This window comes from Colius striatus, chromosome 2 (genome assembly GCF_028858725.1).
Source record: "Colius striatus isolate bColStr4 chromosome 2, bColStr4.1.hap1, whole genome shotgun sequence".
NCBI classification, from domain to species: Eukaryota; Metazoa; Chordata; class Aves; order Coliiformes; family Coliidae; genus Colius; species Colius striatus.
In genome coordinates, this window is record NC_084760.1 from 31,352,034 (window position 1) to 31,378,571 (window position 26,538).

Genomic DNA, 26,538 nt, shown 5'->3' on the forward strand with positions numbered 1-26,538 from the left:
GAACAAAAGTTTTACAGCAAAGTAGTTTTGAGCTCAGTTGGTAAGTAATTAAAGAGTGGGTCTATCAAAAAGCCATAATTTCATCTCCCACTGAGCACAATTGGAACTGTTACAAATGGGATAAGAATTGAGGGGAGGAATGAAATGGAATAGCAGAAACATGGAGTCAGTGAAACTGCCTCTAGCTGAAATCCTGCTGCACACAAACTTCTCCAGCCAATGCTTCCATACTTTTTGAGAAGTTCATCCTGTTCCTGCTTTATCCTTTTGATAAAAACATCAACCATCTCTAAAGCACAAAGCTGAACAGCAACAACCTGACATAAGAGTAGCAGCGTTTCCACTTTACACCATATTTACTGGGCACTGAGTTATTTAATACATTTTGGCCTGGCTACATATTAACAAATATATGTACTTTGAAGCCTCAAAATAAAAATACATTTTGCATGGGTACTTCTAAAACTAACAGTGTTTGCATAAAATTCTACTAAGACCTGAGCTAGGAAAACGGAGTTATATTCTCAAGGTCCTCTATTTAAACTGACTAATGCTAACATTAAAGGTGAATGAATTGATGCATAAAGTTCACCAACTACTGAGACCTTTGAAGGCAGATAGCAAGATCTTGTTCAGACCATTTATTCCAATCAAATTAGCTGTAGGAACGCAATTTAAACCAACTAGACACAGAAACCACAGCAATGAGGCCAACAGAGCTAAAGCAGCATTTTACGGCCACCTGGATTCTTCAGGTTCAAGAGAACAGTAAAACTCTGATTTTGCCTTTTTTTTTTTTTTTTTGAGAGTCCCAGAGCATTCCCTGGCCTCTCAGTTCACGTTGGCAAAATGTTCCTCCTCACAGAGCAAATTAAGTATTTTCTAAACTTCAGTGGCCTGATTTCTGCATCCCGCACGACCGTGGCTGTAGGATCTCCAACACTTGCACTAAGTCTCTTTGGAAGACGGAGTTATGTGAAGAATGCTACAATGTACAGCTTTGTTATTGCTGTCACTGCTGAGGCCAACCTTTATCGCTCCCTGGCTGTAACACATCAGGAGTTTTCCTCAGAGAATGCAACTTAAGTAATTTTGTGCATAGAAACAAACATCTCTTCTCCTTCTCCTCCCTCTTCCAGGGCTGTAATGAGTCTCTTTTATTGTTTGCAACAGATTTACAGCTAACCTGAAATACCCAGCATCTGCTCGGCCATAACAGGATCAGCAGTCAGCAGCCATATATTAATTTGAAACTGAGACCTAAAAAATCCCCACCCTTCTCCCCCCAGCAGGTTTTACAAACTGTCCTTTTGTTCCAAAAGCAGAAGGATTTTGCAGTTGCAATGACTGAAACAGTAGGAATGAGGATTTAACTAAGCAAAGAGATTGGACAAATGAGAATATCATTTGCAATAAAAGAGCTTATGAGCTACTTCTAATGGCATTTGCAGAATCTCAGCTCAGGGATTTTGACTCTGCTGTCACCTCACAGATACCCCACTACAGACCGACTTCCCTTAAGCGAGTTTGCACATGTGGAAACCTAAATTGTGAAATACTCGACTGCAGTGTTTGAGGCTCCACATCATCACCAGAGATCTGGTCCTGCCTGATCATCAGTAAGGATCCTGGCAGAAGACAAAGGCATTCCTCTAGCAGAGGCATTCCTCCAGCAGAGGCATTCCTCTAGCAGAGTCTTTGCAGCGTAGTGGAAATACCATGGCAGCAAGCCAAGGCTGGTACTAACATTTCACCCTTCCCACACTGGCATTTTACTCACCCGAAAGCTGGCTGAGCTGTAATTGCTGGAGCTTTCCACAGTCCTGTCATCTGTCTCACACAAAGGAGGGCAGTTAGCTCTTGTTACAGGGGTCTGAGATTTCAGCTGTAGAATTAAGATTTCAAGTTTGCAGTCCTACAGTAATTGTAAGTTAATTTTTGAGGTCTATGCTTTTCCTATAATACAACAATTTGCTGCTCAATTTACACCTGGGCTTGACAGTAAAGACACTTTTATGTGCCATCAGCCCATTCTTGGATATGTTCAGGATGTTGTTATTTCTTTGAAAAACACATTAGTATTTTTTTTAAAAATAGTTTCTCTGGTATGCTCACAGCAATTCTGGTTACCCAAGCCAACGTTTCTACTGGCTTTTTTTTGGGGGGAAGGATGATGATGACAGTACACAACTAAGTCAAAAGCTTTTTAAAAAAAACTAAAAGAACACACCCCACACCAACCAAAAAAACCCCAAACCCCACCAAACTTACTCTGATTTCTCCCCATCACTTTGTATTGCACGAAAGGAAGTCGGGTGCAAAGTATCAAGTGCTCTGTTTGTTTTACAGAACTGTAAAGTAATTTGTCCCTGGTATACCAAGGAGCCGACTATCACACCAATACTGCCACCAGACTTAAGAGTAGGGGATAGAAAAAACGTGTGTTGAAATCAGTGATGTCAACACAGATCCTGAGTGACTACGTACAAAACTCACTGGTTTGCTGCTGGAACCAGTTACAGCACAAATATCTCAAATGCAAAGCAGCTTAGTGTGAGTTACCACCTCTACTACCATTACCTATCTGGCAGAGAAGGGATAACTCTACAGCTCAGGTTTTTTACCCCCTCAGTATTCTGAAAATACTAAGAAGGAAGCAGAGATGACTAGTGCGCTAACCTGAAATGTGGTCTAGAGGTGAAGACAGTAACTCTTGCCCCACTGGCTATAGCTGCACTCAGCATACAACAAGCTCACCCTTTGCTTCACCAGACACTGTTGTTTGAGGAGGGTGCCTTAGATCACGTTGTCAGGTGTAGGTCTAGATTGTGAGGGCTAAGCATGGTTCAAGTTCTGGGTTGTTTGTCCAGCGTTTCCTAAGTTGTGGGCAGGTCCTCTTATGGGAGGTAGGGCAGCATGTAAGTAAGTGCAAATGATGTGCTGGAGCTGGAAACTGTAGTACTCCCTAAAGGTCCATCATTACTCTCTTACACTAATAACGGTCTCTTCCTTTTCTGTACCATCATCCTATTCCCCGACACCTTTCTTCCCCTCCCCCCTGCAAAACACCACACTCAAATAGCCAAACTCTGGAAGCAAGAGTATGAGGATGCCATTCATTGCCATTGAAGTTCACAGGCTGAAGCTGCAGTTTGAAGATGCTTTTTTTTTGCACAACATGTAGACACACTGAACAAGAGACAGATCAAATTTGCCCAACTTGATAAGACATGAGAAAGAGCATTTAATAAATGAAGCTATAATGCAGATAAAAGGCCCAGACACTGCTGCTGTGAGGAGAACTGACAGGCCGCTGGACAAGCTGCAGAAGGCTAGCAACAGGAACACGGCATTAGCTGACAGTGTAACGCACACCACAGCAGTGGTCAGGAAGGCAGCAAAGAAAGCAAGCTCTTACATGAGCAGATAAAGCTGACTGCCAACATGTCAGCAGCAAAGCATTTTTCCTGGAGAATGAGAGCACTTGGGAGTTAAAACCTTTACGAAACAAATAAAAGCTCAGTAAGAAATGCGTGGGGGAGGGGAAGAAATTATGAAACCAAAACACCGATTAAGAAGCATGAGTTTATGTAGAATCCTGCCACACAATACTTTGACAGCAATTCAAAGTGACTGCATGAAGAAAATGGACTTGATACAATTATTTGGTTTTTTTAAAAAGCAATGCATGTCAATTGAAGCACATAATCTGAACAGTTTTATTGCAGGAACACTCGTTGTGCACACTCAAAGAATGAACAAAAACATGGAAGGTGGAAGATGTACCATCGGAAGCCTGCAGAGACTAGCAACACATCCTTTTTCATCGTGTCATATCCTGCCTAGCCAGGATGCTCAGAGGAGTTAAATATTCTCAAAAACCCACCAACATGGGAAACTAAGAGGTAGAGGTTTAGGAAAACACTCGCACATGATCGAGGGGAGACAAAGAAATAAAAGAAATAAAGCAGAACATATTATTACAAAAAGCTCCAAAACTGGGGGGGAAACAGTAGTGCTAAAAGCAGCCTACAAACAACAGAAAGCAGATTATGATTTGGCAGCACACAAGCTAATGTTCTAGAGCAGGACAAATTCCTCTGCATTACTAAAAGCGTAGCTGGAATACTATAATAATGATGATGACCGCCAGTGAAAAAAAAAAAACCACATCAGGAGGACAGAGCAGCGAATTTCAAGAGATTACAAAAAATTGCATAATTTCAGTGAGAAGATTTGAAAGCCATGGAAGAACATCAAGAAACTGGGTATTTTTCCCTTTAGGTTATTATTAAGGTGAAGCCATTAGCTCAAGTAGATTCAGTTATTAAGAAGTCCACATGTCAGGTTAACTATGAAAAGTTATCCAAGATATTTTCAGAAACTGAGTTCACTTAAGAGCAGACTTTTTAAAAGTATGCACTGAATTGGAGAAAGACACTTGTAGCATGAGATACTTACATTTAAGTTTAGCCCTTAAGTGATTACATGGAATTGTTACAAGTCAACAGTAAGTGGTTTATAAAATGTAATTTTATTTAATGTTACTTTGCTGTTACAGAGGGCATAACATTTTCACAAGGCTTTTTTGGGACTACAATCAATGATTAGCAACACACAATAGTGGTCCAAACTCTCTAAGTAACAATCACTGGACAAACTTGACACCTTCTCACATGTGCACAAACCTGCATGGAAAAGTACTAAATTTTATACTTGGACATGTGAACTTCAATTGGTTTTCCCACTCCAGTGTATTAAGAAATGACATGCACTTTAGTCTGCCAAAAAGCACTGCCTGTACTCAGGCAGTAACATGCTGCTTCTAGTACATAGCAAAGTGAATACCAGAACTACAAAGGCAGGAGTGTAAGTGACTTTTGATTGGGAAGGGAACCGACTCAAACAGCAGCAACAGAATAATGATTAAAGAGAAGCCTCTGTTTTCCAACAGGCAGTCTCCTACATTGGTATGGGAAGTGACTCAATTTGTCATTTTCCAAGCTAGAAATGCTCAACCTGATCTGGCCCGATACTTCCGAATTCCTACTGAAAAGAATGCACTGTAGCATGTGAAAGTCAAATATGGAAAGGAAACCCTGTGGAGTAAGAAGGGAATGTGGAGAATTAAAAGCTGTGCGGAACACTCTTTAGTTGCCATTAACTACATTTTCATATCTTACTGTAATACAAAACACAGTCGACTGGCAGGAACTGGTTCAGATTGGTTTTTAAATACCAGGTACACCTTAGTCCGCTACATAAGTGTTTGGAAGTTACTTATGTTTATATGAAATGAAGCTATTAATACTTTTCTACAGCAGTAACCGCACACCAGGAAGGCCAGGACAAACACAAATCAAGGAATGGAGTTTTCCCAAAGCTGCAGTGTGAAAAGACTATAAATTGATTTCCATACACATGGATGGGTTTTCTTTGCTATAGGAAATCCGAGTGGAGCTATAAGGAATGGAGACGTGTAAAAAGGTTTCTTGAGGAGGAAAGGGAGAATGATGCCCCACGTGTAGTTTAGTTCTCTGCACCTTCTGCAGCATCACATTCTTCTCCTGCACTGTCTGATGTCCATAACTAGAAAGAAAAGAAAAATAGCGTCAGTTTTACTTCCGAACAAGAACAACCATTGACTGCATGGAAGCCACAAGGAATTTTACTCCAGGATGTCTACAAAGCACTAGAAGCTGTACAACCCCAGCCTCCAGCACCTGCTCAGAGAAAGAGCATTGGGAACAGCTCCTGATGGAGCTGGCTACGCTGTGGGGGTACAAGAGTGGCATACCCAGCACTGTAAGGAGGTATAGCCTCTACTGCAAGGAGGTATAGCCTCTACTGCTCATGAGCACGCTCTGCTCATCACCCCAGTGGGCATCTGCCATTCTGCTCTGCCACCCACCCTGGGGTATGCGCCGCTCTGCCACCTACCCAACCCGGGGAGGCATCATCTCTCTGCTCTGCCACCCCCCATCCCCAGGGCACGTGTGGTGGTGCTGTGAGCAGCAGCCATTGCAAAAGCAGTGCAGGCTGAGTCCTGACAGACAAGATTACATTTTGGTCACCCAAGCTAGCATTTTATAGTGCTAATAGAAGACATTTCTTCTGAAGGAGTATTGCAAAATAATAAACGGTGCTATTTTAACTGCAGTGAATATCCAGATGATATTCCCTAAACAATTGCCTTAGTTACATGTTTTAACATAACCAAGTGATTCCATTAAGCACTTCTCCTAACAGTTAATCATTAAAATATGTACTCAAACATCAACTGATTTTATGGATCGTTTAAGTGAAAATCAGGAAAATTAATAAAGTGACAGTGAAAGAAGGATTTTGCTTCTTCCCACCTTCAATTCAATTAAGCAAACATGTGGTTACAGAATCAGATAGCACATAAAAAGGCAACTTACTGTTAGGTTGTCTCTAAGCAACTGCATGATGAGAGTACTGTCTTTGTATGAGTCTTCATTCAGTGTATCAAGTTCTGCAATAGCCTCATCAAACGCCTAGAATAATGAAAATATCTTCAGTCTTTCTAGCAACTGATAGTTGAACAGCCAGAAGCTAAACCTATCAGTAAAGGCAGCTTGAAAAACAGAAAGCAGCGTTAGAATTTAATGACCTGAATTGCTGCACTTGAAACAGAGGCATAATAAAAGCTTGCTGTGTTGATGAAAATTGAAGGCATATTGTAAAGACATCCTGCTTACACCCCTTTAACCCCACTAACAATATGAGCTTGGAAACCAGATAAAATAAATAGGATCATTTCTTGCACAAACTCTAGGAAATAATACTTTATATTATTTAAAGCATAAACTCTCTTCTACCATCCCTGCAAGCATACAGAAGAAAATAAGTAAACTTACTGTCTTTGCCAGTGTGCAGGCAAGCTCAGGATTGTTGAGAATCTCATAATAAAATACAGAGAAGTTAAGAGCTAGACCCAAACGAATTGGATGTGTTGGCTGCATCTCCTTCTTGCTGATATCAAATGCCTCCTGATAAGCTCCCTGTGAGTTTTCTATTGTTTCTGTTAAAAGAGTGATAAATATTAAGGGTTTTTTTAGTTAGTTTGTTGGTATTTTTTTTTTAAAGAGACAACTATTTAAAGCACTCCATTAGCAGAAGCCTGAACAGTCCTCTATTTAAGCCTGCTCTTAGCAAAACACAGCAATTGCTTTAATCAAGGTAATGATTTTAGACCCATTTTAAGTACAGCTGCCACACTGAAAAAAAAAAACCCACACTGGGAGCAAATTAAGCTATGACAGAGCAAAAGTATTCAAGGGACAGATAAACACACAGAAATCAATAAATGCAATCATCAAGGTGATTTTACCTCAGTGGCCTTTTGTACATACGGGGAAAAAAAGAAAAATTGTGCCTTATTTTTATACAGAATTCCAGTTTTGTTCCTTGCACAGGATGGACACACTCACTCAAGTTGTATGGCAGAGGAAAGAAGGCTGTGTATGACCCTACTCTTTCTGCTTGAGGAAGTTTGGAAGGCAAGTACTGCAAACTCCTGAAAAACCGACAGTCTGCTTCTACCAACTGAGCAACATAAAAAAACCCCAAGGTCATGCCCAAAATAACTGGGGCAAGCATCACTAAGAAAAAAGGCTATTGGGCCAGAGGGAGCACTTTACTAAGAGTACTACCCATAATTGAGTCCAAATTCAATTCCAATAGGCAACCAAAGGGTCAACAGCTGCCCTGAACGTGCCTGCAGAATGGAAAGAGACCACAGGAAAAGAAAGGCCGTTATCAAAATATGACTCCCTGAGGGAGCTAATACCATAATTGCACTAGTAAGAGCTGGAGAAAAGGCAGTGTGCTAACTAAAATCTGTTAAATATTCCAGAGTCACACCACAGACTTGGGTTTTTCAGGAGTGCTAATGAGTATTAATTTGTTGAGAAAAAGAGGCAAAAATATCTAGCAAATGCAGGAAATAAATTAATGTGTAAGTACATAACATAGAAGCTGAGAAAATAAACAGATGCTGAGAGGCAATATCAAAAAAGCTTCCAGGGCAACTCCAAAAGTCTACCAGAGTCAAGCATAAAATATATGCCCAAGGATACTCATAAGCTGTAACTTCCCAGCACACCACCAAGATCTGCTAATAAGGTTACCAACTGGTACAGTAAGCACCCATATCAGCACCCCTATCACTTGAAATGCAGTCTTTTTAGCCTAGGTAAGTTGGTATTTCTCTGCTCAAACAAGCCCAAAGATCTGTTGCTGCAGACAAAATATAGGCAGGGACAGGTTTTCTCTGCTGCATTTGGATTCACTGTTGTCATTTGAATCAGGTGAAGGGTGAAGAATTTCTGAAGGTCATTCATCAATGCAAAAATTTTTACTCCTTTTTGTGTATTTTCATCTTTCAGCTTTACAATGAGGTGACTAAAAAGCCTTTGTCTAAGTGACAATCAGCCCTGTCCTCTCACTTTGCAATTCAATTGGTTTAAAGAAGCCAACACTGTCAAGTCAGGCCTATCAGTCCTGACCCAAGGGGCAAGTCACTGTGCTCTGTCTGCTCCAACACTCCACCTCCTTTCCGCATCACTCCAACACTAATTTTAGTTCATTATGTAGAAATGTGGCCCTAGTTTATGCCATACCAAGAGTTTTCAACATCACAAGATCATCTGGGCAACTTGCAAGATAGTTATAATACTTAATTCAATACATTCTCTGAATAGAGGGTTTAAATCCTCCCCAGAAGAGCTTCCTGAAGTATTTACGACCACCTATGCCCATGTTCTAACTTCTCTGAATGTTCTACATTCTCAGGATGCTTGGTATCAAGTGACAGTACCAGCTGTGAAGTTTTCCATGTCTCTCCTGATGGATCCAAAAGGGCAAACTAAAATTACAGGGACAATATTATCCCCATGAACATCAACCCTCCACAGTACAGTTCACACTTGCTTAGATCATGTACTGACTAATTGTGCTGCTTCTTTATAAACTGAAGTGACTACATTTACTGTTCCTTCATCCACAGCCCAAAACTGAAGTTCATTCAAGACCCAAAGGTCACAAGGTACTTACGTTTTCTGTCATCACCACAGGCAACTTCAGCAAGGTATCGGAAGTAGTCTCCCTTCATCTTCAGGTAGAATACCTTGCTCTCTGGATTAGTTGCATTAGCTATTAAATATTTGTCCAACAGCTCCTGAAACAGCAACAAAAAAAGAGACATTGACATATTACATACACCATTGCAATTAAGTTCTATCTATTTTCCTTCTCTTCAGAAAGTTTGTATGGACTCAAATGTTTGCTACAGAGAAAAAGAGAGTTTTAAGGGCATTTTGGAGAGATACATGCTTACTTAAACTGTGTAGAGGCACAAAGCTAGAAACTGCATTAAGATCTTCAGTCAGACATCCTATCAGTCTGCAGAAAAAGTAACAACAAAAGGTTTACTGGCATACAGTTTCAGGATCAAGTTTAGTTTCAGACAGGCAAAAAACATTGTTGCAAATGAGTAAGCTTTTACTGGAAAAATTAAAGACTATGAAGAAAGTAGCAAAGCTATTTATAAAAGAACTTATTCCCATTTCACAGGAAAAAAACAACTCTACTATATTTTGTATAAACTGTGTCCATTCAACTTGCGATAAAGAATCTCCAGCCCATCTCCCCCAGAGAGCCAAGGACTGAGGCTGCCTAGCCGGCAGCCAGCTCCCCTCGCTCACAGCCCTCCCATCCCATAACCAGAAGAACGGGGAAAGCTTTGCAATCCTCCAGCAAGAGAAGACTAGACAAGGCTGCAAGGCCTCCTGATCCTTCCAAGACACAGGTGAAGAAGAGAGGAGGTACAGGATTTTTATTCTTCCAGCAAAGGGAGCACACTTGAGAGAACTGGCAAGGAGGAAAGCAGCTTCTTCCCGACTTCCTGGTCCCTGAGCCCCAGTGACTTTCCCCACTAATTGCCACAACCCACCTGTGTTCTCTGGAGCTGACAGAAGACATGAATAAGCTCCAGTAGACCCAAAGAAATCCCACAATACTCAGAGCAACTTTATACTAAGAATTTAAGTGATAAAGATCTACATTCAGTTACCTGGAAAATCAACAGGTCATAAGAGCAGCAGAAAGTTTCCACAAAGCTTGCAAACTGTGGCTAGTTAAGTAAGATTTTTGTTTCAGGAACAAATATCCAAATTCATGAGGCGACTACAAAGAAAATGTTTAAGGAACTGTAACCTTTCAGGGGGAAAACCCTTAGCATTTTAATTAGAAACTGTAGCACTATAATCAAACTGAGCTAATTTTAGACACAATCCTACCGGCTATGCATACCACCATCCCATTATTACTTCCTTTAATAATCAACAGTAGCAGAGCAACGTGGTTGACAGCATTTACTCACTCCAAGTCCATTTGAGATTTTGGCAATGATTTAAAACCAACACTTGTAGTAAGGTACTTCCAAATGGGGTAAAAAAAGCATTTTTGCATCCACACTGTGTGCCTTCCATGGATGCAATACTGCATATAGCTCCATAGACACGTTTCATCAGAGATCCCTCTCCCAAGGCTTTAAGGAAGAGTAGACTTGCAAGCACTCCTATTACCACCCTAGAGAAAACAGCGGGAGAGTAAGGGGATACCGAGCCTGACAGACCCTTCCACTTACCAAACCAGAAACATACATTTTTAGGACTTTCTGTGAGGCTAGAAAACCACTAGGAAAGATTGCACACCGACTAGTATGGCACAGGGATAGTGGGTAATTTGTGTAACATTTGAGCACAGTGAGGTATGCAAGGGCTTGAGTAAGTGCATCCCCCATGTTATGGAAAAGGCTGCAAAACCTTCGATGTGTTTCAAAACAAGAGTAGGCAGGTGGGTAATACAACCCCATTCATACTGTGATTTTGCATGAGTCATTCCATATTTGAATGAGTTATTCCCACTCTATAGGTTTCTATGATGAGAAAAACTCCACATTTTGGCTTAAAGTCTTCCTGATATTTCCCTCCTACAACGGATGTTGACACCAGCCATAAAGGCACAAACCAGTTTCAAAGTCTCAGAGATGACAATGCAGTAACCTCAACTTTAGCACAGCGGTTTGACTTTACAAGAGACTACCCAGACTGATGAATGTCAACATGTAGAACACCTATGTTTACAAAGGTTCCTTAAATCAGTCACAAGCAAAGAGTAACTACCAGCCACTAAAGGCCTCTCTAAGGTTGGGACTGCATTAAGCAGCAGAGATGTGATTTATCTAGACTAGATGTCAAAAACTATGCCATGGCCTACGGAGCACTGATCAGACAACTAAGAAAAATCTGTTGTATGGGATTTTAAATGAGAAAAAAAGAAATAAATAAAAGATAGTGTTTTGTCAAGCACTGAAATAAAACTTTTCAAGATGTTACAAATACACCAACAAGAGAAGAAATGCATTGTTCTTTTATGCCTTCCAAAACCAAAAGACTTACTATAAACTTAGCATAGAAAAAATATTACTAATGTTATGATAAAACTCTGGGTTTGGAGGTTAGCTCTAGCAGTAGAGTACCATGTGTAATTGATGTGGCTTGGTTGTGACTTAAAAAAGACTTAAAAGTACCCTGGTATCTTGTATATGTTAAATAACGTCTACAGGAGAGCTTTAGTGTGTCTAAGCCGAGCCTCCAACCTGTATTCCCTACAGCATTAATGTCTACACATGGTGAGATGTGTGCCTCTGCCAGACAGGGTGGAACATCCTCCTCCTGGACTTTATATATCTGGTTTTGGTTTTAATAGCCTTCAGTGGAACAATATCTCATTTATGAATCACTTAGGATAGAATACAAACAGTCCTTGAGTAAAGCTAATTATTTATCTATCCAGATGTTGTCTTCCAAATCAATAATATATTTGGTACACTTAATAAGCCATTCATCTCAGGACATCATCATTTCTTCGAAGGCATCTTACCCTCCCTCTAGCACATGAAATGTTGGAGGGGCAGTGAAAGTAGGCAGCACAATAAGCTACACAATTTACCTTACACTTATGAGTCAGTAATAGCCAGGAAAACTCAACAGTTCCTACATCTGTTCTCCGTCTTTCCCATTTGGGCTCTTCTAACTTTCCATCACCTGGCAATCACCCAGGAACCCTCACCTTAAACACCAGTTGATAGTAAATGAAATGAACACAGTCTGAGCAACAAAGCAGACCTCAGTCAACCTCAGAACATTGGATAATATGTTTTTCCTAAAGAGTGACAGGCACTGCCACAGGTATTATCCTGTGATCAAGTCTGCCAAGACAGCAGACTGCCATCCACATAGCAAACATGATGGGTTCTTTCGTCAGGAAAAGTTATGTATCAAAATAGAGCTCTCATCATCATTAAGAACCACAACTGCTCTTACCATCTTCTAACCTAAGATCTGAACAACCAGCAAGGACGTGCCCTCCAATGTCAGACACCTCTCCACGGAGGCACAGGCTGTCTGAGCCACTGTCCCTGCGGCAGGCTCTCGTAGAACCACGAGCAGTACAAAGACGCAGGAATCGGAACTCTGCCCTCAGGTCAGGCCCTTCATGACTGGTGGGACTGCATCAGGACAGATTTGTGCTGTGACAGTTTGAGGTTGGTCTCTGTCACCTCCCTCACATTGATACATGACTCTCAAGTGGCCTGCTGGTCCTCCTGTGTTGTGACAGGACTTCCCACCCCCTTCTCCTTAATGTTGCTCACCCATCTCAATCTATTTCTACTTTCACAGTGTGCTGATGTTCTTGCTGTCCTAACAGCATCATATTCTCATATATGATTTTTTCCCCCTCCTACAAAATGCAGGCTTATTTATCTATTAAAGAGATGCCAGCAACAAAGGGCTACTGGTCCCTGGAACAGACTCACAGCTGCCTGCAGAAGCCCTGGGGAGCAGGCTAAGAGCCTTCCAGGAGCCACTTCTCCCCACCCTTTAAAGTTGATTTTATTTTTACCTTCTACTCTCCATTGGCAGACTTAATTCTTCATGTGGCTAGAAAAAGCTATTTTTCAATTGCTTTTTTCAATCCTTCTCCAGTGGTACTTTTGTTCTTCCCTAACTGAGCAAGTGTCCTTTTCTTAGTCTCTTTTCCTCTCTAAGCAGGAACAAGGGTTAAACTTGTGGCTGCAGTATCAGACCACTGCAATTAACCTCAGACAGAAAACTAAGTTTCATTCATCTGCTCTCATCACTTCCCCATTATTTCAGCTTTATGAAAAGCAAGGCCTGAAGTAATATGCCAGCTCTATCTTTACTTGAAGTGCCCAACAGAGACAAAGAAGCTCCCTGAAGACACAGCTCCTTCACAATTATTTCTTGTGTGTGCATCTAGTCATCCTTCACTTACACACAGGATACACACATTCCCTGCAATTTATGTAGCAGTCCCATTCCACATATGCTCTCTCTGACCTGTTTTCTGGACAATCCTTTAAAAGGTGGCATCAAAACAGAAAGTCCCACCAACCTCCCTCCATCTAAATCTACTTTAAAAGGAAAGTCTGATGGATATCATGTTAAAACCCGTGTATATTAAATACTTTCTTTGCAACTGAACTAAGTTGTAGGTTTCAGTGGCAGAAAAATACCACCATTCTCTAACCTGTGCCGTTCTCTCTTCCTACATACGCAGTTATAAAGAATCTTCACAGCAAGATTAACTAAAAAATTTTTGATTACTAAACTGACCTTTGGGATGTCTTCAGCACTTGTGTCATTTGGAGCTGGACTTCAATAAAGAAAAGTAAATACATACGTCTCTTCATGTATTCCAAAGCCATTAGCTAACAAATACACTCTTCACACTTACCTGTTCAATATCAGAGGACCAAACATCAATCAGGTCAGCTCCAGAGATTATCTACCGATCACAAGTAGTTTAAGGTCAATTTCCAAAGCAAGCTAAAGATGCCATGTGCTTAAGTAGAGACAGAAGTTCTCAATGTGGTAAACTCAACATATGTACAATGCCATCATCACTCAGATGTCAACACCTATGACATGTTTGGGTCATCACCAACATCAAGCTATGCTATTAAAAGTCTGATCTACATTACTATTTGCACTTCCCAACAACTAAGCATAATATATTATTACTTTTGCTCCACCAGAAGGAAAAAAAGTCTATGTAAAAGTAACCATCACAAGCAGCAATGCTCTCCAGAAGTTTGTCCCCGGGAATATGAACTGGTTAAGTTGCTGGATCATCTTCAGCAAGGGATGTGTCAATGTTCAAAATTGCTGGTATAGAGTTTTGTGAATAAAGTCTATATACACCTTATTCCAACATTATCTTTACCTTTAGGACATTTTAAACACTATTCTTTAAGCCCAAATTTAACAGTTTGTGCAAAGTCTTTTCTCTTTTTATGTTTTGGTAATTTACAACTAAGTCCTCCGCTGGGCTTTAACTCGCATCACAGGAGTGATTTTTTTTTTTTTAAGGAGTATTGAAGCTATCCACCAGAACAGATGTTATATGTGTGACAGCAAGTTAATGTTGTACTTGCCTATAACAGCATACACTTACAAGCTAAATCCCACAACCACACTGTCACATGCAAGTGAAGAAATTGTTTTGAAATAAACTTCTTTTGAGACAGAGTTCCTTAAAAAGAATGCAGAGTGCATGCCAACATCACTTTTTTTAGTAAGTTAATTCACCACCCTAAACGCAGATTCAATGTCACAGTCCCATGTAGATGAGCAGCTTGCATCCAACAGGCGCACTATGCGAAGTGTGTGACACTACCTAAATTCATCCAGGGCTGCAGCATTCAAACTACTTGGGAAAAATTCTTCAGTCTCAAGTGTTTCTGAAGGTCCACCCAGCTCCAATATGAGAAAAAGCTCCTACAAGTAGCATGCAGGGAAATGGTTTCCATCCAAGTTGCAGTCAAGAAATAAAGCTATGAAGTTGGTGAGGCAGCTCAGACCAATATATTCCCTTAACGTAAGACTGCTAAGTGTGAATTTAAACACATTAAATGTTCCCAAGTGTTTGACAGCAGATGATCAGCGTAGGCTCAGACCTTACAATAAAGCTTCTACTCACAAATAACTGCCAGTTTGAATTGTCTAGTAAATTGGTATGAAGACTTCTCGAGAAGAAGAATTGGTATGAAGACTTTCAAGTATAATCAGTCATTCCAAAGTCCACAGTATGACTCACTGCAACCTAGGTGTGTTTTAGCATTCAGCAGTTGTTTTCTTGACAGGAAAGGGAGAGTCCCCTGCTGCAACAGCAAGATCACTTTACTTTAGAAAGTGTAATTAGGCAGAACTAAGTTCTTCATAGTTCTGGATTCAAGCTCCACACATCAAGTCCTTTTGGGAGAACATGAAATAGTTTTCATATAGGCCTCTTAAGACCATTAGCATTTAAGTTTATATAATGAGGAAAATACACGTATGCCTTTCCAGTAACGGCATGGCCTTAAGATGACCTGACAAAGCATTGTCAAAAGTGGAGACAAATGTACCTGGCATGGAAATGGAGAGGGTGACCTAATTCGTCTTTTCCGTTAGGTTCTGAGTCTTTTGTCTACATAGTTTTAAAAACTGGCAGTCAATAGTTAGGACTGGCTTCAGATGGAAGTATCTGGAATCCCACTTAACTGACGCATTGGAAGCCTGAGCTGCAGCATGTCAGCCCACACTATTCCCACCTGAGGCTGAGATTAATCTCATCTAGAATTTACATTCTCTGCTTATATTTCACCTAAAACAAGAGGTTCTGTGCTCCCCAAAGAACAATGTAAGCCAGAACTAGAAGTGTGTAGAAATGCAAGTTCTCCTTCCTGTAGGTTTTAACCAGACAAACCCAGTAATCTAGTTAAAGTCAAAGAACTACTCAAGTTTTTATGGAAGAGCCTGAAGTTTTCCATTTTCCTCCTGCCAAATGTAGAAAAGAATCCTCAAAAGAAATTTAATTCCTTTTTTCAATAATTATAAATTTGTGCTGAAGTAACCACCATACAATACAGCCAAAAAGCTTTTTGGGAAAATTTTCTTGGTATCAGACAGATTTATCTCAAATTGATTTTAACATTCTTCCATGATTGCATTTTCCATATTTCTAATTCCTCAAAATATTTCAAGTGTTATTTTCCTCTTAGTAAACACGCTTGACTGACATCAAATTCTTCCCTTCAGAATCTTGAGTAGCTAAGAGTTTCTTACAGCATCTTTCATTTGCAATCATCTATCAAACGTGATAGAATCAAACAAAAAAGTCTAAATTTGCTTTTAAAAATATTTCTGTGCTCTGGAGCTACAGAAGCCCTGCAGGTACAGTTAAATGATTGACTGAGATATATCCAGACTAACGATACTCAAAATTAGCTGCATGAAGGAGTTATGTGGGTTTAATGTATGCTTCCCTTGTGCAAATAACTGATTTTTAAAGCCAGTCTTTTGTAATAATAAATAAACCCTAGAGGCCGTAGAAGTTTTACTTGCTCCCTGTTTGGGAGCTCTAGATCAGAGGCTTGCAATAACTGAAATGCAGACAGATAACGGAACAGATGCGTTTTCCCATTGCTTAGTGCAGCTGGAGCTGCCCTTTGCACCATCCAGCTTCACCTTGAATGAAACCCAGCGATCCATTACTTCATTCAGTCTATTAGGAATGGGATAGTAATTTGTTATTCTTCCAATAAGACAATCTACAACAATGAAGTCTAACCTTTAAGTCACTAAAAATAGAAGACCACATTTCAGATAACCTTGTTATAGCAACTTCTCCCAGAAAGCGAACCCTGACTTACTAAGGCCCTGATATCTATTTCCATTTAAAACAATTTCTGCTTACAAAAACTTTGCAAAATGTGTTCAACTTCAGAACAGAACTTCGTGAAGAAGCTTTATGCAGGAAGTATGAGGCTGTCAGTCTGACAATAAATTTTCTAAATGCACTACATACACTCTTATCAGAGCAGATGGAAAGCTTTCCGTTCCTAGAGTCTATCATGACTCCTTTAGAATCATTACAGTTGGAAAAGACCATTATGATCATCAAGTCCAATCACTCAAGTCACAATGCCAGGCCCATCACTAAACTAAACCATATCCCTCAGCACCTCATCTATGCATTTTTTAAAAATATCTAGGGATGGTGATTCCAACCTCCCTGGGCAGTCTGTTCTAATGCTTAATAACCCTCTCGGCAAAAAATTCTTCCTAATGTCCAACCTAAACCTTCCCTGAAGCAACTTGAACACATTTTCTTCCATCTTATTATTTGTAACTGCAGGGAAGAGACTGACCCTCACCTAAATACAACATCCTTTCGGGTAGTTTTAGAGAGTGATCATGTCTCCTTTTAGCCTTTTCTTCTCTAGGATAAACATCCCCAGCTCCCTCAGCTGCTCCTCATCAGACTCTAGTCCCTGCACCAGCTCCATTACTCGTCTCTGCACACACTCCAGCACCTCGACGTCCTTTTTGTAGTGAGGAGCCCAGAACTGGACACAGTATTTGAGGTGTGGGTTCACCAGCACCAACAAACACTTCCTTGTCCCTACTGGCTACACTATACAGGCCAGGATGCCATTGGCCTTCTTGGCCACCTGGGCACACAGCTGGCTCATGTTCAGCCAGCTGTCAATTAACATTTCCAGGTCTTGTTCTGCAGGACAGCTTTCCAGCCACACATTCCCATGCCTGTAGCACTGCATGGGGTTGTTGTGGTCCAAGTGCAGGACATGGCACTTGGCCATGGTCTTTATACCTGATGTTCCAGTGGATGAGCAGAACCAGCACATGTGAAATTAGGCATTTAGATTTTTTTTACTGCCTCCTATGTCCAAGGGCCAAGAGATTTTTTTTACTGCCTCCTATGTCCAAGGGCCAAGTTCACATGAACTGTTATGCTGATGTAGAGAATGAATTAACAAATCACAAGCTTACAGATCAGCTGTATGCTCAGCTGGAGCAGTCTGATGTTGGTTCTGGCACCATGAGAAGCAGAATTGATGAAGAGGAGCCAGTAAACACCAGGCCAGTGAACTCCATGGAACTATATATGGTGTAAGTGCCACAAATGCAGTGATCAAGAACAGTCTTACCTTACTTACTGATAAAATTATGGTCAAATACAAATATACTTTTACACAATATGCAGGTAACATCTGAGGGCATTAGGCTCACCATTCTGAAAGACCAAGAGCACAAAAAAGGGGCAAGGTCTACACAAGTAAGAAGACATTGAGTAAGCAAGCATATACTTTCACTTACCAAACTTACAAAGAATACCCATGTACTTTTATCGGTGCCCTCCCCGCCCCCATTTTCCCCACTACTTTCCTCCAAACACCTGGTATCCCTCATTTCTGAAAACAGAGTACCAAGCTTCTGTGCCCATACAGAAATTGCTATGATCTGCTTTGTAGCTTTAATAAAGTGCTAAACAGTCCAAATATGACTTCATAATGAAGTAAACTGTTAGCAACCTTCAAATTTGAGTATGTTCTTTCCACATCAAGTTTCATCTATCTGACAGATAGCCTTCAACACTTTACCTCAAAAAGGCATCTATCATATTTGCATACAGGGTAGTATGAACACCTGTGAAGCAACTGTCTAGCACATAAGCAGGACAATGATTTATAAAATCTGTTTAAAGCTTCACTGCATTAGAATTTGTGTCTTTGTTGTCCAGTTCTACCAGGTGAGCGCACCTACTTTCTCTACCAAATCAGGAAATGTTAATCTAGAATTAATTTCCTGGGAAGACAAGCTGACTGAGGTGTAACATAAAAAACCCCTTCCAAAGCCTTGGCTACAACCAGGCTAGTTAATCTATAGCATAACTTCATTAAAAAATGGATTTGACACTGGAGATGGGGTAGCCAGAGTCTCGTCTTTCTCAACAGCTAGTCACCATCATCAGTACTAAGACTTCCTACTTTCAATTACTTCACATCCTGCTTCTCACAGGGTGTTAACATTCAGGACAGGCCTTCCAGAGCTGCTGGGAGCTAGAACTTTGCAGAAGTCTAATTCTCTTGTGCTAGTTTCTTAAACTTTTTAAAACAGACAAGCCATTGGTCTTCAAGTTTTCCTACTTTCAACACATGCAAGTTAACCCTATTGTCAGCTTTACCTCAAGGAGATATGCCTGCAAACCACCCATCTAAACTACCTCCAGTAGCGCCTGAAAAAGGAAATGTCACTGCATGCACAAATAACATACTGCAGCAACATTTCAGAACCTCAGACAGAATATGATGCTGCCATTTAGCTTGTATCCTTCACCAGCTCACCTGTATGTTTTAGAAACTTAATATCCAGTTGCAAGGGGGCAGCAAGCAATGACTGCATGGGATGGAGGCCTCAGCTACCATCAGAATTCCTTCAGCTACTTTGAATCTCAGCACTTTCTAGGTTTTGCTCCTGCAAATGTCAGTCCCTTCTTATAACCAGTTTTCCTTGCATAAAAGCATAGTACTCCACCAGCAGATTCTAATAAAGGGCAAAAACGAAGGTAAGAGAAGGTACAACTATGTCAAGTTCAGATCACAAATTTAAGTTTCAAGCCTACTAAACTATAAGATTTATGGATTAAGTTCCACAATTCTTACCCCAGATGTGACAATATTTGCTAAAAGTTGTGCTACAAACTGAAAGGAGAATCTTTCCATATGTAACCTTTCACAATATGTCTCCCCACATATTACCTTTCATCAAAAAGATAAATGAACGTTTAGATTTGGAGTAGCAGTTAACATCCATTGTGTTCATTCCACAACTTTTGATCTGCCAGGAAGTAACTCTCCCAGTATAAAAGCCTGGCTTAGGGTCATGAAGTAGCTAGTTCTTTCAGTCAAATGATGAGTCAATATCATTAGCTTTAATTTATAGATGGTAAAAAGCATCATACTTGAAACACTGTCCCAACCACTACCAGGACAACTAAACCAAGTCCAAAAGTAGTATTACATGATTAGTACACCTGGTCTTCAGAATAAAACTGCATCCTACATAGCTCCCAGTGTCAAAAGACAGTAGTACCATTTTCCTCAGATGCCAGAGTTTCACCTCTACGACACTACATATTTATGTATAAACTCTGTCCATTCACTGAAAATAGGAGAGAAAAAAGATTCACAAGACATGAAACTATTAAATTGCTTGTACAGCAGCATCAAGCCGATACTTATTTAATCTGCCAAATTTCTGCAGATATAATAAAAATGAAGATTTCTTTCTGGAGGCCAAAAGTAACAGTAGGGAAAAAAAGGCTATAGTCAAAGCCAGTTCATCATCAAACATCAGGCATTTTAGCTGACACAAGGAATCTATTTGCTGCTGCAAGAAAATAGCTACTTCATTTTCAACAAAGCTACAAACTTGCACTGTTGAGAAAAACTGCTTTGAGCGTTACCTTCTGGTATGGGGGTTTCTGTTTTGTTTATTTTAATGTGATTAACTTTAGAACTAGATCTACAAAATGGATAAAAATCAGAAGTGGACATAGATTTTTACTCTTGGTTTTATTAGCATGTATTGTTTCTTAATTATGCGAAGTAGTAGTAACAACAGTGCAACCTTGGGGGGGGGGGGAAGGAAGGAAGGAAAGGGGAGCTGGCAAGAGCAGCACAGTAATACATGCTTTCAACAATTAACACTGCAATCTTACAGAATATCAAACATTTACAAGCATCCTCTCAACCTTAAGACAGTAAAATTGAAATAAGATACACTTTACAGCTCAAGACCATTTCACTGCAAGCACTACCACTGCATACACACACACCTGACACATTGTAATGGAAAACCATTTGCAGAGGACATTGTAAAAATAGAAGATTTGCAGCAAGTGAAAAGCCTCATATCTGTAACTTTTCAATAAGAAAAATCCCAAGTTGTTTCCACACCCTAATGATTTTCATCTTGAACTGCAGGCAAACAAGTTATCAAACCTCTATTATGAAGAGGTCCAACAACATCGGGACCTAGAAACTGAACTCTCAGTTGTGTTTTTCAACACACATCAAAAATCCCCAAAGCTGTACGTGGACAGGGAGTTACTTCCAGGAAATGGCTGAGGTCTTGCCTCCTTTACACCACGTCTCTCTAAAGAATGAAGAACCTTGACTGCAACATGTTATTGCTATGCAAAGGGACTGTCTGAAGACCCAGCAGTTGGATCTGCTCCTCCAGAGGAGGTTCCATTCAAAAGTTACCTTTTTTGAAAGCTTAATGTCACTGAACAGCAGAGTGTATAAACAACAGAGCCCAACTCTTATGTTGTACATTCCATCTTCAAAGTTTCATATGTTACTTCACTAATTATGTGCAAGTTGCCACTACATCCATCACTTATATATTATCTAGTATCCCAGTCTCAGAGCATGTAAAGAAACATGAACTTTGTGCTCCGAAAGTGTTATAAACAAGTTTCAAGAACAGTTTTGACTATGATTCATATGGGATAAATTCAACACTACCAAAGAATTAGTCAGACAATACAATGACTTCAACAAAAATCTCCTAGTATACTTTTCAAACAAAACATTTGTGCAAGTTGTTTGACATAGTCATATAATTTCTTCATTAAAGTGTCACTCTCATCTGAAAGACCAGTCATAAAATTAACAGTCATAAAGGGTTCATATCACATCTATTCCAACTGCAAGGCAGGCACAGAACTGTCTTTACTGCTTGGCATAAGGTAGAGTATCCAGAGTATCTTACTGTGACCACTGATGATGGTTGTTCATTAACTAATTATTTAAAGTTCTCATTTTTATTTATGCATCTATCTATATATAGATAGCTCAATGCAATTTTGCATGTTTGTATTCTAGTGGTGACTAAATTTAATTTCCTTATTCACCATGCCCTAAAACAATGCCTTACCTAACTGGCTTGAGGCATTCTTTCAGGAAAAAAAGAAGTAACTGCAGATTCAGTGTTGCTGCCTTTTTAATGAAAAATCAGCAGTATTTTGTAATGCTAGCCCAAGTGTTTCTACAACAGCAAATATACCTGAAAAGCTGGGCCATACCAGTATTAAAAAAAAAAAGCCTTTTGAAAAAACTGTTAGTAGTATGACTAACAGCAGTCACACCCCACCCAACACATCCACCCTGCTAAGTCCAAATACTGCTTTCCATACTACTTGCCAGCAGTTGTCTCAGTTTAGCTGCCTTCCTAGAATTACAAAAGCATCCCTGAGATTCAACTTAAGAGATCTTAAAAAAAGCTAAAAGTAGTTACTATACTATTAGAAAAGAAGAAATTATTGAAAGGAGGAGTCAAAACCCACTTTGTGGCTCAGCTTTAAGAAATTGGTCCTTTGTAGTGCCTGCACATTGTGGGTTCCAACCCCTTAGATGCTGACTCATAGATCACAGGAGTGGTAGATGGAGGAGGAAAGGGAGAGATGCAGAATAGAACCAAACTGCATGTGACCCTCAAAGAGTAAAAATCAGAAGACCTGCAGTAGACAGCTGATGTCCTCCTTCTACCAAAGGAGGCCACATCTTTGCCAGCAAAGGCAGAACAGGAAAAACATTCGCAGGTGTATTTTTCAGTCTTCACTATGAGAAGGGGAGAGTTGTCAATCAAGAGAACAGAGAAAGACTAGAACGCAGGGAAAAGCTCAGCTAGCATAGGGAGAGCTTGCTTCCCTTCCATCAGAGGTTTGTGGAAGCATAGCTACCAGGCTACCTGCTGGTAGTCATTGGATGTGACTGGAATAACTTCAGCATGGACACTGCATGAGATGGCTCTGCTCTCTTTATCAGACGCTCCATCTCCCCGTGGAAGCACAAGCTTCTAATCAAGACGGCACCGCAATCAGCGTGAGATTTCATCAGTAACCTCCTCTTAGCAACTAGATTTGGTGGAAGGACAGAGGGAGATAAAGAAGTCTGAAGAGTGAGTTTTATGTTAAGGTTCCAAGAAGTTAATTCTGAAGTGGAGCACTGCGCAGAAAAGATTGAAAGGAGTGACAACAGCACAGATGCTGGCACCCTGTCATGCAGGTTCTAGCGAAACTCTTGGCACAGGAACTAGGCGTCAGCACCCTACACACATCAAATCACTTTCACAAAGGCAGAAGTTTTACAACTTTTTTTTACAGCTATAACTGTACAAACAGCTTCATGGTCTCTAAAATGTGTTAAGGAATTAACTGACTCATTAAGCTAATAAATTTGTAAATTACTTTCAAACAAAGGTAATTCATTTTGACCAATTTAGGAAAAAAACACCTAGGTGGTAGCATGCAAAGAAGCACATAGGTATTTTCAGCACAGTCCACAGAAGTGCTCTCTTGTACCTGAGCCAGAACACTTAATCAAGAAGCAAATTCAGTTACTTCCAAACCAGTCAGCTTTAAATTCAGGTCACCTAAAGCAATCTAGGATACATTTACCTCAAGATTGTTCATTTCCTTACAGACTTGCTTCTTCCTGTTCTCATGCTAGCAACACTAGATACCAAAAAAAATCCCTCCACATTTAAGAGGAGCAGACAAACCACTGAAGGTTATCTGCCACACAACTACTATTGCATCACATACATGCAGCTTCCCACAGCCACAACTCCTGGTCACACAGGATAGGATCCAGCAGCTTTCACACTGCTGACATGCATCGCTTCAGCTCCCACTACAGTGGGGCACAGTTCCACTATTGATAGCATCTGGAATTCTGCTGCTCATACAGAAACGTGTTCCTGGGCTTTGATGCATGCTTGCAGTGTCATGCCACTCTTCACATCTTAGTTTTGTATTATTCCATGATTACTGCAAATTCATCTTAAAGATTCCCCCTAGAAGTCAGCCTGAATCTGACAAAGCCAAATTCTACGTGACTTTGTTTCCTTTCTTCAGTATAGATGTCTTACTTTACAAAATCATATTTTACATTAGTAAAAAAAAATATCTTCAAAATGTCTCTTAAAAGACCCATTGAGGACATTTTTCTTCAGGAGAACAAAATGCACACTCAGTTACTTTAAATGCTTCTAACAGGTTATTAGCTCTGATCTGAAGAAAAAATAAAGGGGGTTTTCTCACTTTGTTTTCAGCTTATCTTATGAAGAGATAAACTTACTATCCACAGCACAAACAGCCACAAGGCTAAAAATCTCTGCATCTCTGCCCAATACTGCACACGGATTACTCCATCAAAAAACATACACTCAATTTCTGGTGTATTTTTAGTATCTCACATACCTCTACACACATGGCACCCATAGCATAGTGCAGATCATCTTCCTTCTCATAGTAATCCACATAATGGTTGCAGAAGTTACTGCACTGACTTCCCCTACCCCAGCATGATACTTCACACAATATCCCCCCGGTCAAGTTCCCCTGGTCTTGTCTCCCAGCACAGTAGCACACGTACTGTATTTATAGAAGAAAAAAAGAAAGTCCCCACTCACCAGCACAGTGGTGCAGATGGACCTGAGCTCAGACTCCACCTTCTCCCGATAGTCCTTGATAAGCTGCATCTTCTTGTCACTGGTGTCTGTCTTCTGCTCAATGCTAGAGATGACCCTCCAGGCAGAACGCCGCCCCCCCACCACGTTCTTGTAGGCCACTGAGAGCAGGTTGCGTTCCTCGTTGGACAGCTCTGCGCCTTGCTCAGTTACTGCCTTCATGCAGGTGGCCATGTCATCGTAGCGCTCAGCTTGCTCAGCCAGCTTGGCTTTCTGGATCAACTCGGTCTTATCCATGGTTGCTGGCACCGGGACAGGAGCAGTGTAGTAGCAAAAGGAGGAGAAGCTGGGGATGGCACACTACCGACGTGAGAACGCACCTCAAATCCTGCCGGAAAGAAGACAGTAACTTTGACCTTAAGATGAAACGCTACAGAACACCATCTTAGGCCACCCCTCAAGACCCACCAAAAACCAAGGACCACAGTGAGCCTCGCCTCCCCTTCCCCAGGTGCTTCTAGTGGAGACAGCCTGCAGCATCCTGCCATTCCACAAAGGACTAAGGGGAGAGGAACTTGTCTCAAGGGTCCATCCCTAGGGAAACTATGGCCTAGAAACCCAACCAGGGAAGGCACGTGCAGTGCTAGCCAAGGGACGGCAGCATGAAGACCGAGAGCTGGAAATAGCTATTTTTCCATCAGAATGGACTTTTTGTCCTCACCCTGCTTTTCTTCCCTGGCTTACGTGAACATATTAATATGCTTTCTAACAGTGACCTGGGAAAGGATACCTAGGCACCACCATGCCTGGGCGGCCTTGCCCAAAGCCCTTCCCCTGCGTGCTACAAGCCCTGCGGGGGAGAAATGAAAGGCAGATGACAAAACCGAGACAAGCGAGAGAAGAGAAATAACCAAAGGAGTGAGTTGAGCTCGTCCCAGGGGAGGCATGGAAAGAGTTAAACTCCGGCGGGCTGGCAGCGCGGGCCCAGCATCTGGCTCCCGCGGGCCGAGCGAGGCCGTGGGGCTCTGAGCGGCCGGGCCGGGGCGGGCGGGGCAGGGCGGGGGCCGCCGCGGGCAACGGCTGCTTCGCCTCCTGGCGGCAGGGCGCGGCCCGGCCTGGGGCTCCCCGCCTGCCCCCGGCAGCCGCCGCAGGAGTGGCCGCAGCTCCGGTCCCGGGCCCGCGGTGCGGCAGCCCTGCGCTGCCGGCGGGGAAGCGCGGCAGGGGGCGCGGCAGGAGGTGGGGTCTCGGCCCCGGTGAGGGCGGGGGGCAGAGGGGGCCGCGTCCCCAGGGACGGCGCGGAGAACTGCGGCGCGCGGGCGGGCGACCGGGGCTGCCCCCGCGGTGGCGGGGCGGAAAGAGAAAGGCTGTGGCCCCGCCGGGTGCGAAATGGCGGCGCTGGCGGCGCCTCCCGCTCCCCGGGGCCGCCGAGCGCTCCACGCCGCGATCACAAAATGGAGGACGCGGAGGCAGACAGTGACGGCGGAGGAGGAGCGGCGCCAGTAGCCGCCGCCGGGCCGCCGCGCCGCGCTCACCTGAGTCCGCTGCGCTGGGCCGGGCCGCGGGCGCCACCCGATCGGCTGCCTCGCTTGGGGCTGTGGCGGAGAGAAAGAGCCGCTCCCGTCTCCGGCGAGAGCCAGCGCTAAAGGGCGTTGGCAGAGGCAAGCCTACCCGCTGCTCAGCCCGCGCCCACGCGGCCAATCGCAGCCTGGCCTGCGCCTTAGGCCCCGCCCCTCTGCGTCCCGACAGCCAATCCGAGCAGAGCGCGCCGCCGCGGGGGCGAGCGCAGGCCGGGCACAAGCTCGGTTGGCCCGTGGGCTGCGGCTGGGGCCACGGGGTTTCCTCCAATTAGATCCAGGGTGAGATGACGTCACTGTCGCCATGGTGATGCTGCTACAACCTCCCCTCCCCCATCCTCTCCCCCGCCGCCCCCTCCCACTCCTCGGGCAGCCGGGGCTCGGCTGCGGCGTGGGGCAGTGCGGGAGGGGCGCCGGTAACGGCACCGGTAACGCGAGGGGACGAGCTGCGCGCGGCGGGAGCATCAGGAGCTGCTCCCTGGTGGGAGGCGCCGGCCGAGGCGGTGCCCACGGTGGGGCGGGGCAGG

The 26,538-nt window shown here is 42.3% G+C and overlaps 1 protein-coding gene across 1 annotated transcript; it reads right to left on the reverse strand.

The window, feature by feature from the left end:
• Nucleotides 1-4,515: 4,515 nt before the first annotated feature.
• Nucleotides 4,516-26,104, reverse strand: YWHAQ (tyrosine 3-monooxygenase/tryptophan 5-monooxygenase activation protein theta). Its single transcript, XM_061990377.1, has 6 exons — nucleotides 25,970-26,104; nucleotides 24,441-24,825; nucleotides 9,079-9,202; nucleotides 6,882-7,045; nucleotides 6,423-6,518; nucleotides 4,516-5,589 (listed from the first exon to the last, which is right to left on the reverse strand). The coding sequence occupies exons 2-6, from the start codon at nucleotides 24,732-24,734 to the stop codon at nucleotides 5,530-5,532; spliced, it is 738 nt and encodes a 245-aa protein (XP_061846361.1). The 5' UTR covers nucleotides 24,735-24,825; nucleotides 25,970-26,104; the 3' UTR covers nucleotides 4,516-5,529.
• Between the last annotated feature and the right edge of the window lie 434 nt (nucleotides 26,105-26,538).